At 39.2% G+C, this 16,404-nt stretch overlaps 1 protein-coding gene across 1 annotated transcript; it reads left to right on the forward strand.

Moving 5' to 3' along the window:
• The first annotated feature begins 8,294 nt into the window (after positions 1-8,294).
• On the forward strand, positions 8,295-13,897 carry LOC115982774 (toll/interleukin-1 receptor-like protein). Its single transcript, XM_031105486.1, has 3 exons — positions 8,295-8,497; positions 8,670-9,193; positions 13,719-13,897. The coding sequence occupies exons 2-3, from the start codon at positions 8,691-8,693 to the stop codon at positions 13,756-13,758; spliced, it is 543 nt and encodes a 180-aa protein (XP_030961346.1). The 5' UTR covers positions 8,295-8,497; positions 8,670-8,690; the 3' UTR covers positions 13,759-13,897.
• The last annotated feature ends 2,507 nt before the right edge of the window (positions 13,898-16,404 follow it).

Genomic DNA, 16,404 nt, shown 5'->3' on the forward strand with positions numbered 1-16,404 from the left:
CAAGATTGACCAGTTGGTGGATGCAACCGTGGGCCACCCTAGGATGAGTTTCTTGGATGCCTTTCAAGGATATCACCAAATACCGCTGGCCGTTGATGATCAGGAAAAAACCGCTTTCATGACCCCGATTGGGAACTACCATTACAAGGTGATGCCCTTCGGTCTCAAAAACGCTGGGTCTACCTACCAACGCATGATGACGAAAATGTTTGAGCCACAGCTGGGCAGAAGTATTGAAATTTATATTGATGACATGGTGGTGAAAAGTAAGGTAGTGACTGAACATGTGGAGGACCTCACTAGCGTCTTCGGGATATTAAGAGAGCATAAGTTGCGCCTGAATGCTTCGAAGTGTTCCTTTGGTGTAGGTTCCGGGAAATTCTTGGGGTACATGGTGACCCATAGGGGAATTGAGGTGAATCCAGATCAAATTAGGGCCATTAACGATTTGCAAGCGCCTCGAAATCCAAAGGAAGTCCAGAGGTTAACGGGGATGACTACTGCGTTGAACCGGTTCATCTCCAGGTCGGCTGAAAGGTGTCGTCCTTTTTTCCGCCTGTTACATAAGTGGCAGGGATTCGAATGGATCGAGGAGTGTGCTGAGGCGTTCCAGCAGTTAAAAGACTATTTATCCAAACCGCCGATTATGTCTAGCCCTGAAGTGGATGAGGTGTTGTATGCCTATCTGGCGGTAGCTCTTCACGCAGTCAGTTTCGTCTTGATGCGGGAAGACAGTGGCGTCCAGAGGCCAGTTTACTATGTAAGTAAATCCCTCCATGAAGCCGAGGTGAGATATCTGTCGTTAGAGAAGGCCATACTGGCAGTCGTCCATGCAACACGCAAACTTCCGCACTATTTTCAAGCTCATACGGTAGTTGTCTTGACCCAATTGCCTCTCAAATCCATACTTAGAAGTGCTGACTATACCGGCAGAATTGCCAAATGGGGAACAATTCTTGGTGCTTTTGACATCAAATATATGCCCCATACCTCTGTGAAGGGTCAAGTTCTCGCCGATCTGGTAGCTGAATTTGCTGAGTGCCCTGAGGAAGTTAGTAGGAATCAAGATCACACGGATGAAAGATCGGTTGGCGTAATATCCGCGCCAGGAGGGCCGGTATGGAAGGTATACGTGGATGGGGCCGCAAACCAACGGGGAGCTGGACTGGGATTGGTTCTGATATCCCCCGAAGAAGTCATCATCGAGAAGTCGCTCAGACTAAGGTTCTCAGCTACTAACAATGAATCAGAGTACGAAGCTCTGATAATGGGAATGAGCATGGTCCATAAAATGGGTGGAAAGGCGGTGAAACTGTTCTCGGACTCGAAGCTGGTCGTTGGCCAGGTGACCGGAGAGTTAGAGGCCAGAGACCCAAGGATGCAAGGGTATTTAAGCCGGGTTAGGCATATGCGAACAGAATTCGAATCTTTTGACGTATTGCATATTCCACGAGGTGAAAATACCCACGTAGACTCCTTAGCGACCCTTGCCACCTCCTCAGTACGAAATTTCCCTCGGGTAATAATCGTGGAAGACTTGTGTACTCCCACTTCACCAGAAAAGGAGGTTTGCCAAGTTCGCCAAGCTAGTTTGACGCCATGCTGGATTGACCCTATATTAAAATTTCTCGACAGTGACGTATTGCCCGAAGATAAGGTGGAAGCTGAGAAAATACGAAGGAGAGCACCTCGGTACTGGTTATTCGAGGATAAAAAGCTATATAGACGGTCCTTCTCTGGGCCATACTTGCTCTGCGTGCCTCCTGAGACAGCGGAATTAATCCTGGAAGAGTTGCATGAGGGTATTTGTGGAAGCCACACAGGAGGGAGATCCCTGTCATGCCGAGCACTAACGCAAGGTTATTGGTGGCCGAATATGCAGAAAGAAGCACAGGAGTACGTTAGGAAATGCGATCAATGTCAAAGATATGCTCCGAATATCCACCAACCCGGAGGAGTCCTTAACCCTCTCTCAAGCCCTTGGCCTTTTGCACAATGGGGGCTGGACATTGTCGGCCCTTTTCCTAAAGCTATAGGAAACAAGAAATACCTGCTGGTCGGCACAAACTACTTTACTAAATGGGTTGAAGCTGAGCCCTTGACGAACATCCGGGACGTAGATGTGAAGAGGTTTGTCTGGAAGAACATTGTGACGCGATTTGGAATCCCACGAGCTCTTGTTTCGGACAACGGACTCCAGTTCGATAGCAATGTCTTTAGGAAATACTGTTCAGAACTGGGAATAAGAAACAGATATTCCACTCCAGCTTATCCGCAAGGCAATGGGCAGGCTGAAGCTGTTAACAAAGTCATTGTCTATGGGATTAAAAAGAGACTAGACGACGTGAAAGGAAGATGGGTGGAGGAACTACCACATGTGCTTTGGACGTATCGGACAACACCCCGGCGTTCGACGGGAGAAACTCCTTTCTCTATGACCTATGGGGCCGAGGCCGTTATTCCGCTGGAAACTGGATTCCCGACGTTAAAGACCAGTGCATTCTCTTCGAGTAATAACGATGCGATGTTGGAAAAAAGTTTGGACCTGATTGAAGAACGAAGGGAGAGCGCGATGGTTCGGCTAGCTTACTACCAGCACAAACTCAAGCAATGCTACGATAGCAATGTGAGGACGAGGCCGTTAGCCATAGGCGATCTGGTGCTGAGAAAGGTCCTGGGGGCCACTAAGAATCCAAGTTGGGGAAAACTGGGACCCAATTGGGAGGGACCGTATCGAATTACTTCTGTAGCTGGAATAGGGGCTTACTATCTAGAGGACTTAGATGAAAAACCTGTACTCCATCCTTGGAATGTAAACAATCTCAAAAGGTATTATTATTAGTAAAGAAGCTTTAATTCAAATATTCTCTTTTAACTTACGTCAAATATGCATCCTATGAATCTCGCATCCTGTCATATCATACTGAATTGTTAAACAGAAACTGGGTTATGCCAGGTCCTCGGATCGCAAACTTAGTGAAAATTAACATCCTATCATACTGAATTGTTAAACAGAAACTGGGTTATGCCGGGTCCTCGGATCGCAAACTTAGTGGAAATTAACATCCTATCATACTGAAGTGTTAAACAGAAACTGGGTTATGCCGGGTCCTCGAATCGCAAACTTAGTGGAAATTAACATCCTATCATAATGAATTGTTAAACAGAAACTGGGTTATGCCGGGTCCTCGGATCGCAAACTCAGTGGAAATTAACATCCTATCATTCATACTGAATTGTTAAACAGAAACTAAGTTATGCCAGGTCCTCGGATCGCAAACTTAGTGAAAATTAACATCCTATCATTCACACTGAGTTGTTAAACAGAAACTAAGTTATGCCAGGTCCTCGGATCGCAAACTTAGTAGAAATTAACATCCTATCATACTGAGTTGTTAAACAGAAACTAAGTTATGCCAGGTCCTCGGATCGCAAACTTAGTGAAAATTAACATCCTATCATTCATACGGAGGTGTTAAACAGAAACTAAGTTATGCCAGGTCCTCGGATCGCAAACTTAGTGAAAATTAACATCCTATCATTCATACTGAGTTGTTAAACAGAAACTAAGTTATGCCAGGTCCTCGGATCGCAAACTTAGTGAAAATTAACATCCTATCATTCATACGGAGGTGTTAAACAGAAACTATGTTATATCAAATCTTTAGGCCACTAATTCGGTAGAATCTTACCTGCTAAGTTGGGTATTGAATTATTAAACGACAAAAAGAGTGGTGATGAGTTTTCTAAATCATAAACTTGGTGAAAGTAATGCCCTATGAACATTCGTCAAGGAGTCAGAAAGAAAGAGCTTCGAATGCAAGATTGGCATACAATGAAAGAGGCGTCTCAAATGAACTCATCCAAAATTACGACGACAAAGTAAGTGAGTGTAAAGATAACTTAGAACTACCAGAATGATAAGAAAGTAAGCGAGAAAGTCCTCTATTAAATGTCTAAGTTAAAATTACAAAATAGTTTCTATCTTTTTACTTTTAATTGATAATGCCCCCAGTTGATTGAACTGTGGAGTCCAATTCTTGTTGAAAACCCTGGGAGACCGTATTTGGCTTCGAAGCAGTGGTGGATTTGTTTGGAGAAGCTCCTGGAGGGGAATTGCGAGGTAAAACTTCCTCGCTAGGGTTAATAGCCGGGGCTGGAGTATCAGCCTGGTGTGGTTGAGGAGCTGAGGAGCGTATCGCCTCGGGGTAATACACGTTCTCTGGCTTACGTAGTTCAGATGAGGCTTCAACCCCAGCACAGTTAAAAGCCTCGCTCCAGGTTCTCGCACAAAAGATGCGGCAAACCTCCGAAACTTCGGCTCTTAACGCCTTCTCAGTTTCAGCTATCCCAATCTCGTAGCCCCTCTGCTCGGCTTCGTCCATTGCCTTCTCAGACTCGATTTTTTCATTCTCGGCTTGTTCTTTAAGCTTTTCGGCTTTCTCCCTTAATTTCTGAGTCTCCTCTAGATGCTTTTTAAGAACAAGAACTTGCTCCTGAGTCTTCTTTAGCTCGGCATTCGCCTCGCGCAGAAGCTTGGCTTGTTCCTCGGCCTGCTTCTGGTAGCCTTCTGAGGTCGATTCGGCACTCTTGCGAGCTTCTTCCTCGGCCTGTAGCTTTTTCCTTGCGACGGCTAGATCCTGTTCAGATTTGGACAAGGTTTGTACAGCCGTTACCCTTCTTTTCCTTTCACCATCTAGCTGGTTGGAACAAGCATTGAGCATCTCATCTAGCTTGAAGGTATTTTGGATGATCTGTAAAAAAATAAAAGGGGAGGGGGGGTGAGTTAGTGTTATAGTTGATGAAAAGTGCGCATTAGTAAGTAACAGTCACAGAATAAAACAGTAGAAAAGACAGCTTCTCACCATGCCCAAATATCGTTTATTGTCAAGGATGAGTTGATTCTTCCTCACATTCTTTAGCTCAGCCATATCCTTTGGGAGCAATAGGGCCTCCTCTATGGCCGAGGCCACATGACACCCAATGCCGCCGTTATAGTCCCTTACAGAGGCATCGTCTCGCAGGGGCTCCCCACCGAGCATAGGAACTGGCAACCACGCTTGCGAATCGAGATGTGGGGAATCGGATTTCTCTTGGCCCCGCGTAGAGGGGTGCCTGGTTTTCTACTGCTTTGCAGCTCGCTGGACATCCTCCTCTTGAGTGGGACGGGATTTGCTCGCAGCTGCTACCCCCTTACCCTTCTGTTCTCTACGCTTCTCTTGCTCGGCAGTACTGGGCGGTGCTGGTTGCGGAGAGGATCGAGGAGGGTGGCGAGGGACTGGAGGAGGAGACCTGGCTGGAAGAGGTAAAACCTGGGATGATACTGTTTGGGCAGGTGCAGACTTTCCCTGTTGACCTCCTATCAGCTCCATCAAACTTTTCTGGGGTTTCCTTTGTACCCCCATCTCGTCAGAGCTTTCCTCGGGGCTTAAGGGCTGATCGAAAATCTCAAAATCGTCCGTGGATGCAGATACTGATACAACGGTTTCCTTGCTTTTTCCCCTTTTCCTTCTCCTATTGGTCTCCTTTTTCTTGAGGGAAGGTGAGGGTGAAGAAGGCCCCGCTGAGACGCTGGCCACAAAAAGGGGCTCTGTGAGAGTTGTGTGTTCGGGAAGTGGAACACCCTCTGGAACGATGAACCCTTCGTAGGCAACACTGATACGGCGAAGCCGAGGATCGCGTGCCCTAATCACGCACTTCGGCGCCTGAAAGCCAAAAGAAAGGGGGGTATATCCAAGAATTAAATGCGCTGCTCGTAGCTGACCATCAGCCTCGTTCACATATATTTCAGCTCTTAATAATCTGTCCAGGCTCGCTTTATTGACCAATCTGAGATTGGGCTTCGTGTAGCGTCTGTCTACAAAACCGTTGATTTTTAAAGTTAAAAGTTGTAAGACGCGAAAGTAATAAAGGTAATTAAAATGTGATCATGAGCTAAGTAGCATAGGTCTATAACTCCGCACCCACCTGGTGTTCCCTCCACTGTCGGGCAAGATAGACCATCATGCCATTCCCCAGATAAAATGAGGAAATCTTCTTTTAGGTGCTTATTTGAAGTAGGGAGGCACTGAATTAACCTTACTTCAGGAAATCTCGACTTGAGATAGTAGTCCTGGTCAGCTAGGCGGTGGAGGCTGTACACCCAATTCACATCGTGATGGGATAAATTTAAACCCATTCTCTGATTCAGAGCGTCTATACTTCCCAGAACCCTAAACATATTGGGAGCACATTGGGTGGGGGATAGCCTAAAGAAATTAAGGTAACCCCTAGTGATACTACCCATGGGGATGGTCATCCCTCCTTCAATAAAGGCGATCATGGGGATAACCACTTCCCCAGCTTGCCTGGCGTCAACCCACTCCCCTTGGGCTGCATACCTCATCCCTACCGTTGGTGGGATATTGTACTTCAAGCGGAAGTTTCTAATACCCTCCTCGGAGTCGACGAGACACCGAAAGGGATTCCTCTGTTTCCCCATTTTTCTAAAGAGACTAAGTAAAGAAAAAACTTTTTGGTGTAGAAAAAAACAATGGCAAAAGCTTTAAGGGAACTTACAGGTTCAAAGGAAGGACCTCGGACAACGTATGATTATTTGTAGTCGCCAGGAGAACAGTGAAGACTGGAAGAAGGCAGGTTCAATGTATAAACTCTGGAACCACGTAACCATTAAGGACAAGGTGCAGGTTAGATTTGGGAGCGCCTTTATAGTCATGTGAAGGTTGTGAGCGGTAAAATTCCCGCTCACAAAACAAGAGAAGCCCCCTACCGTTAGATTTGGATCTCACCGTCGAACGTGGGAGACAAGGGAGTTGTCAGAATTTAATGCTACCAAAACCGGGGTGCTGAAGCGTCAGGGGCATGCCCCAAAACGCGCACAGGTGCAGGCTTATGACGTCAAAATCCACCTCTTCTCCTGAAGAGTCGAAAAGTAGGATTTTGAGGGGCTATTGTGGGGATCATTCGATTAATAGGCCCCTAGGATTCGGAATGGGTTCAGGATTGTTGGGCCAGTGGCCCATCGGAGGCCATATACCCGTCCGAGGACACCATCGTCCTCGGCAGAACGCGTCCGAGGACGATCGCGTCCGAGGACGATCAGGACGTGGTCTCGTTGCGATCAAATCTCAGAATTCAGTCATCTCAAAGGATAGAGTATCCGACTAAAGATGAAAGAGATAAGGCAAACAAATATCTGAGGCTACAGCTACCTCCGCATTAATGACCTCTCAACCAACTCTCTGGCCGCATTAATGTGGAAGTGATACCTGAACAGTGGGGAAGCAGCCTTACAGCTGCCTAGAGGAAGTTCCAGGAGGTGCCAGATGGGACAGAAAGAAATCCTCCGAACCCAACCTACACGTGTGCGGCGAGGATGGAGCGCCAAGGGAGATATATAAACTAAAAGAAGAACATGAAAAAATGGGCGGATCGGGAAAAAGAGAAAGGAGAAGAAAAAGAAACGGGGAGAACGAGAGAGAAGAAAGTAAGAAGGGAAAGGGAGAGAGTTTTACTAGTCACTAAAGAAAGACGTTCGTTATACCAACTCTAAAACCTTAAACGGGCTTGAGGGTAAATCTTGGAGGTAGATACCACAGTTAACCTAGTTCTTTACGCCCACGCTCTACAAATCATATTGTCTGGGCCTTTTACGTACGAACCCAATACTGTTTAGGTTCGTCACTAAAATCGTGTCCTTACAAAAAATATGTTTGGTTAGTTGAAATTAAAAAAAAAAAAAAAGTTTTTTGAAGAAAGAAAAATACAAAAATATGTTGTTATTAGGATTTGAACTTTAATGTTAACTCATTAAATGAGACAAATTTATTAAATCAAATGTATGTTTTCCTTAACTTTTGAAAACTAAAAACTAAAAACAGTCTTTTGTATGTTTCCAGTTTCCTTCACAAATTGAGTTTTGAGAACAATTTTTTTTTTAGTCTATTTTGAGTTGCTAAATAAGTTTTTTAGATTCAAAAATAGAAAATTGTTTTTAAAAACAGAAAATAAGGGAAAAAAAAAAAACTATTACCAAACATACTCTTAGTTATTGCCTTTTTAACTTCTAAAAATACCCTTAATTTAATTAGTTAATCCATTCTAAGAACATAAGAAATGAGGTTAAAACCATAAATGGACCAAAATTAAAAACAAAAAACCTACAAAATAAAAACAAAATTATTATATAATTTTATATTATACGTGAAATGATGTACAGCTGTACAGCACTTCACCATTACAACTAAATTACATTCACCCAGCCAGTTTCTCAAAAAAAAAAACATACACACACACGTTCAGCCGGCCATAGACGCAGACACAATAGAAACTGAATTCCTGGTTGATCTGGTTTCAAGCAGATGCCGTGTGAATGCCTTTTCCTCTCTCACTTACAAACAACACTATCCATTCATTCCTTTTAAAGGGACGCAATATAGAAACTGAATTCCGTTTTTTCAAGAGACTTCTTGAGCTTTTCAGTTAACTTCCTAAACATGTAAGAGTCAATTTTCGAGCAGATCTTATCTCTTCTCCTTTTTTAAATTAACCAACAAAAAAAAATTCACATCAAATCTTTTCTTTCTTAATTTATTTTCTTTGTGTTTTTTGTTTTTTCATCATCATTTGTTTGAATATATTTCTGATACATATCATTATTGTGTTTCCAGATTTACCAATATATATTTCCGATGGATTTTGGCACGGGAAGCACCTCTTCATCTTTTCCATCGACTACCTTTGGATACACATACGATGTCTTTCTCAGTTTTAGAGGCGAGGATACCCGCAATAATTTTGTAGGCCATCTATATACTGCGTTAGATAATAAAGGCATATATACCTTTAAAGACGACGAAAAACTTCAACGAGGAACAATCATTAAGTCTGAACTCTTTAAAGCAATAGAAGAATCCAGATTTGCTGTCGTAATTCTATCAAAAGATTATGCTTCATCAAGCTGGTGCTTGATTGAATTAGCAAAAATTATTGAGTGCATGGAAAAAACAGGGCTGACAGTTTTGCCTGTTTTTCACTATGTGGATCCAAGTGATGTACGACATTTGAGGGGTTTTTTAAAAAAAGCCTTTGCTGAACATAGTGTTCGTTTCAAGGATAAGAAAGATGAAGTGAAGAACTGGAGAGCTGCTTTGGTAAAAGTTGCCGAAATTGCTGGATGGGACTTACGTGATAGGTAAGAATTTCTTCTGAAAACTTTTGGAGAATGATGTTAATGATCGTTATTTACGGTTTCTTGCTTGCACATTTCTTTTTATAATTTTCGAGTCGAATTAGCGAAATCTTGAATTAATTTCCCCTCTATATATTAGATAGAATTATAATAAGCTCAAATAGGCAACTCTTGTGTAACTTGATATCTCCATTCATTTAGATAGAAAAATGTTAATACTAAAAAGATACCAAGATCCAGTCCAATTCTAGCAAATAATTCTTATTTTGCTTTTAGTGTAAATAAAGAATTCTTAATTTTACTTGTATTGCGAGTATTAGAACTCTGGATTACTTCAAGATATGGTATACACACATGGATTAGATCAGGATTTAGTATACATAAAATACAATTCAATGTCTTCAACTCAATAGTAACTTAGTAAACATATATTATAACCATTTGTTTTTTCTATGTTCTCTTTCTTTCTTTTTTGTCTTTTTTATTTTTATCTTCATATTTTCCTATATAATTTTAATAAGGTACCATAGTTATATTTTATTTTTTCTAATAAAAGAAGTCTTAATAATTTATTATGGCATTGTACGTTATATTTGCTAGAAAACCGTTTGTATCTCATACAAAACAAGATCTACTTCCATGATGCTAGAAATCACTAGCAATAATGAGCTTTGGACCTTTTGTCAACTCTTGACATGCTCAGACTTACTATTTATATGTTTTCAACTACTAAAATATAATTGCATTCTAGATTTTATTAATAAAATATTTATCCCAAGGCTCTATTATCAACATTCAACCCCTTTATAAAATCACCTATAGTGAAACAAAATCATAAAAGCTACTATCACTTTGTAAATCACTACATCTTATTTCCTTGAGTCCCAAGTTAAATATTTCAATTGTTCATATATTTATGAAATCTAATTTCATTAAATATAAACTTTAGTAACTCTTTACTAAATTGGTTGGGCCAAACACTTTGAATGATCAATTCCCATTAAACTTATCTCAAGAGGATGTTTTGTGTTTTTAGAAAGAGATTATGGATTTCATCTTGAGAATGTGTGTTCCCACAAAACTACATACGATTACCTAACATGCAAAGCTTTTGACAGTGTAATATCTCACTCCGGTATCGATCGAAGCAACCAACGTTTCATGTTTGAGTTCACCATTCTCTTAGAATTGAGAGTCTATGTAAATAGCAGTTATGAAATTTATTGTTTAATTTAGGTGACAGTAGTTATAGAACAATAAATCTCACAACGGTCCATTTAAGTGTACTTACATACTTAAGACATGAACATATGAATCAAAAGTCTACACTTCTGTGATCAAGACAAATCATCAAATTGATATGTTATAGTCTTCATGAATGAAATGCCTAATTTCGCCATTGACTATGAACTAGGATTTATGACTTTACAAGGACTTGTGATTTAGAACTTTACCATGCAAATCTTATTCCAATACAAGGCCTTTCTCCCCATGAGGGAGGACTCTTGGGCCAAAGTCACAACACTTTTTGTGGTATTTTCTATTTATAAGACTACAACACCTATTGATTGGTAAATAATTAAATATGGAATACTTTTCTTAGTAGACAACGAATACTTTTGTTGGTGGACAAGGAATACTTTCATTGGTGAAAAAGGAATAAACTTTCTTTTCACACCAAGAAAACCCAAACCAAATCAAATTAGGAATTTGAGACAATTTCTAAAATACCCGTTTTTGGATCTTTTATGAACTGATCTTTAAGGTTCAAATTCTATGGAGTTAAATTTACTCTCTTTGGTATAGAAACAGAAAAATGGAGTCTATGGAGAGAGAGAAGTATGTCATATATGGGTTGGTTGGGAAAATAACCATAGTTTTGAAACCCAGCAATCTAACTGAATTAATTGGGAACCAGCTCAAGAGCCGGAACCCCCACCCGGGTGGTTGTCATATCGGACAATTAAAGGAAACTTATGGGCCCATAAGTTTCCTTTAATTGAACATCGTTTTGTTGAACATAGCGTTCGTTTCAAGGATAAGATAGATAAAGTGAACAACTGGATAGATGCTTTGGTAAGAGTTGCTTATATTGTTGGATGGGATTTACGTGATAGGTAAGAATTTCTTCTGAAAACGTTTGGAGAATGATGTTAATGGTCGTTATTTATGATTACTTGCTTGGACATTTCTTTTTATAATTTTCTAGTCAAATGGAGAACTAGAGAAATCTTCAATTAAATTCCCCTGTATATTAGATAAAATTATAATACACTCAAATAGGCAACTTCCTATCAAGTGATTAACTTGATCTCTCCATTCATTTAGATCTATAGAAAAGTGTTAAAAACTAAAAAGATACCAAGATGTAGTCCTAATTCTAGCAAAATAATTCTTATTTTACTTAAAGTATAAGTAAAGAAATCATAATTTTACTTGTATTGTAAGTATTAGAACTCTGGATTACTTCAAGATTTAGTATGCACACATGGATTAGATCAAGACTTAGTATACATACAAATATACAATATAATTAAATACCTTCAACTCAATAGTAACTCAGTAAGCATGTGTAACCAACCATTAAGGACTTTCCACCTTAAAAAAATATGGCTGACCCAAGTTAATTTCATTTGTTTTTTCTATGTTCTCTTTCTTTTTTGTCTTTTTAATTTGTTAATTTCTCTATTTTTTTAAATTATTTTTATTTGGATGGATGAGGCTCTTTGTATTTAGTTTAGTGTCATAATTTTTCACTCATTCTAATTTGAAATTTACACATTTTCCCACTAATATTGCACATCTAGAACTACTAAATGCTAATTTAGTGTTCATTTTTTAAAGCTAGCATCTGACACTCTTGGTTGTATTAGCAGTCTGCAAACACGTAATATTAGTAAACAAATGTGTAAACTTCAAATTGAGATAAATAGAAAATTATGACACTAAACCCGAAAAAAAGAAACCATCACACGCGCAAAGTGCTTGTGATTAGGCTAGTATTAATTTTTCTATATTGTTAAAAGAAGTGTTAAAAAACATTACTCAATTTGAATGCTTCCTAAACTAAGCCTTAATTTATCCAATGACATAGATTTGTGACAATTTTACAATGAACATATTAGCAATTTTAAGCATTATAAAATCTCTGTGCGTGTGCTACACATGTTAAGAGGTTTTTAAAATATTTTTTAAAATAATATTTTGGGTAAACTAAATATTTGGTCCTTATCCTTTACACCATATGTCAATTTAGTTCTTAACCTTTCAATTGTATCAATTTGGTCCCCAACCTTTCAGTGTCGTGTCAATTTAGTCTATGCCGTTATATCTTGGATGAAAATTCTTGACATGGCAAACGGCCAAAATAAAATTTTAGTATATTGTCACATCAATAAAAGCAAATTTTTTATTTTAACCATTAGACGCATCATCAATTTTTATCTAAAAGATAACGGCATAGACTAAATTGACACGGTATTGAAAAGTTAGAGAGAAAATTGACACAATTGAAAGGTTAGGGATCAAATTAAAATATGGTGTATAAAATAGGGACCAAATATGTAGTTTACCCTAATATTTTTCGTTCATCTCAATTTGGGGCTTACACTTTGTCTCTAAAATTTATGCTTTTACCAATCAAAAAACACCTAGGAGTGCGATGAGGTACCACAAAAAAATTCACACCCACAAACTCATACATCTCATCACATTCCTTGGTGTTTTGTACTTTGGATGGAAACACAATGCTTCATATCATATTTTTTAGTACATATATAAAATCAAATTGCCGCTATTTACAAAATGGGTAAGATGATACACACAAAAAATGTCAGCATGTATATATTTTCCAGTTTGAATCTTTGATACAATTAAGCAACTAAAGTAGTTAAGTGTTAAAGCCATCAAATAAATTACCTAACCCTTTAAAAGACTTATACCCTTAATAAGACTTCTAGGAAACTAAATATTAAGTAAGTTTTCATAATATCAAAAAATATATTAAATAAATAAAACTAGTTTTCAGATACCTATAATCAACCAAACTCAAAGCTACAACCTCAAAAATGCCAATGATCATTACAACAAATTTCTGAAACAAAGCTAAGTGAAAAATAGGGGGAAAATGTTCTTAAAAAATAAATGACATGAAAAGAAAGCACCAAAGATGTGATAGGCCAAGAAATGTATTGACCCCTTTTGGTAAATTAATCAATTAATTAACCAGTTAATTAATTAGATTCAATTACATGCAATAAGTGTGATAGTACAAATAAATCACCAAATAACTAAATGTAGTAGAAATTAAATTTGACACGGGTGATTTGTTTACGAATGGGGAAAACCACTGAGGCAAAACCCCACCAAGTGAATTTAAGGTCACCATTCCCGAGAATCCACTATTATCAAAACAAGTAGTTACAAGAAAAAGGAATTCCAGTACCTAATACTAACCTACAGTTGAACCCTTACCCCAATACACAATTGGACTTGTAATGTAGTGACAATCTTTCCTTTCAATGCACAGCTCCAAGTACGTGACTAACCAGTCGATACAAGGAACCTAGTACGTGACTACCACACCAACTTGAGAAAGATGTCAGCTGCAAAGTTCTTTAGTTCATCCACATGATGAAGATCAAGAGGCTCCTTAGTTACAAAACCCTTGGTGCAAAGACGCAGCAGCTTCTACAAGAAAAAGATGAACTAGGGCAAATTGTCTCCAGTCACAATTTGAGTGAATAATCACTTTGCATCAAGTTGCATCACCTTAGACGACCCTTAAAATAATCCTTATATATGTCTAGAGATGTGAGAAAAGAAACTTTACAAAAATAGCTTGGATATGCGTGAAAAATATATCTGGAAATATGAATTTCGTAATTCTCGATAGATACAGCTTCTTTCGAGAGCTGTCAAGAATTATATATTAAATCTCGATAGATACATTTGTCGAGCTATCTGTTGAGCTTTAATGAACAACACTTCTTCACTTGATTCTTGGACAGATTTGCATGGCTTCAATACTAGACTTGAACTCTTGTTCCTTGAAGTATTAAACACATCCTAGATCTATCAATTACAAGTAAAATGTATTTTGTCAAAGGATTAGCCAATTCTATATGACATATATTCTTAACAAGTTCCACATATGTCTTAGGAACGGCAACAGACCGGATTCGGGCCAAGTTTTTTCATACCCGGACCCAACCTGTAGGTTTGCCCCGAAAATCCAGACCCGGCTTGTTTATTAAACGAATTTTTTCTTAACCTTAAACTTGGCCCATCGGGCACCCGTGGGCCCTACCAGCCATGCCACAATTTGGGCCCAAACCGTGGCCCAATCCAAAAAAAAAAATTGCTTGAAGCCTATACCATGGCCCAATCATTAAAAAAAAAAATGTTTGCCTAAATTCATTATTTTTAAAAATGTGTTTGCCAGATTCTTTATTTTTGAGAATGTATTTGCCTAGATTCAAGGCTTGAATTTGGGCAAACATTTTTTTTTTATACTAGCAGGAGTACTTAGGTAGAGAAAATCAAAGAAATCAAAGAATGAAATACCCACATATAGAAATTGTTGAAAAATAATAAAGATTTGAGGATCGGCATAGAAAATCAAACAATGAAATTTAAAAATTGAAAAATAAAAAGACTCACCAAGAAATTGTGGATGAACAATGACCAAAGATTTATGATTTTCCCTTTCAAAATCACAATCACAAACACAAACATAAACACAAACACGCAAACACAAACACAAACACAAAATTTTCAGATTTATGATTTTTCCTTTCAAAATCACAAACACAAACACATACAACTCACATGATTGAGACAAAATGAACCCAGAAAAAAAGAAAAAGAAAAAAAAAAGATAGAGAACGAGGTGGTCTGGTGGAGACACATGGAGGAAGCGAGGTGTCTGGGCTGAGGCAATAAGGTAGGGGAACGAATGGGGCTGTGGCCTATGGCGGTGATGCAGGGATGAGAGTGAGAGTGACTGAGGGTAAGAGTGTGTGAGGGTGAGGGAGGGGGGCACTTGGCATAAGGCTGAAATGAGTGAGTGAGAATAAGAGAGGTTAGGATTAGGTTATAAGATATATATATATATATATATATAGGTTTTTTTGTAATTTTATTTTTATTCTAAACGAGTCGGGTCGGGTCCAGGTTAGGGCCAGGTTTTTACCAAAACCCAAACCCGCTTCAGGTTTTTTTTAAAAACCCAAACCCGATCCTATTCTTTATCAGGCCAAATAAAACCCGACCCATTAGGGTCAGGCCGGGCCAAGTACCCGCGGGTCGGGCAGAAATTGTTATCCCTAAACAAGATGTACTGCTTGAATTTTTATAAATCCAATATTATACAAATAGAAAACAAAATAGAAAAAGAAAAAGAAAAAAAGAAACACCCCCCTTCCCTAAAAAAAAAAAAACCAATTATAATTATACGTCACGTGTGATTTTTTTTTTTTTTTTTTGAATAAGTAATTTACTCTATTGGATCTGTAACAAATCTAGAAAGATATAGGTGTTAATTTCTGTAGGGGTAAAGTCCCCAGATCATACAATGGGCCTTGGGCCCCATATAGAATTCAACCACGTCCGAGGAGAAGGTGTGGGCATCAGAAGGGCTCCCGGCCCAATTCTTATAGGCCCAAAATTGTTGAAAGGGCGTTCCGATGAGGAATGTCTCCTCGGAAGTACCAAATATGGCTCAAACATGCACTCTGCCAGTAATAAAGATTCGCTCCAACAAGTAGTAGTAGTGAGGATGAGTCCTATAAGCCCGTAAGAGGGAAGAAAGTGTAGGATGTCGATTGAAAGACTACGGCTGCCACATTAAATGCATGACAGCTACTTTCCTGGCCGCATTAATGTGGAGAGGACTTGCGAACAGTGTTACCTTGGCTACTACAACTCACAGAAAGATGTGGGAGATGTCCGATGGGACGGGCACTCAAGTGAAGGTCCAGATGATCAACAAGTGTAAGGTTCTGATGACTTCCAGGGGGCTATATAAGAGAGGGGAGTCCCCATGAAGAGGGGGACCAAAAAAAAAAGGAGGAACTGAGAACAGAAGAAGAAGAAGAGAGAAACCATAGCCTTTGATCAGAGACAGAGATACACCCCATACGTCTCCTCGGACCGTATATCTAATGGACATGAAGGAGATTTTCTTATTTTCGATTGTTGTATGGCCCAAAGTT

The sequence above is a fragment of the Quercus lobata genome, chromosome 3 (genome assembly GCF_001633185.2).
Source record: "Quercus lobata isolate SW786 chromosome 3, ValleyOak3.0 Primary Assembly, whole genome shotgun sequence".
In the NCBI taxonomy this organism is placed as follows: Eukaryota; Viridiplantae; Streptophyta; class Magnoliopsida; order Fagales; family Fagaceae; genus Quercus; species Quercus lobata.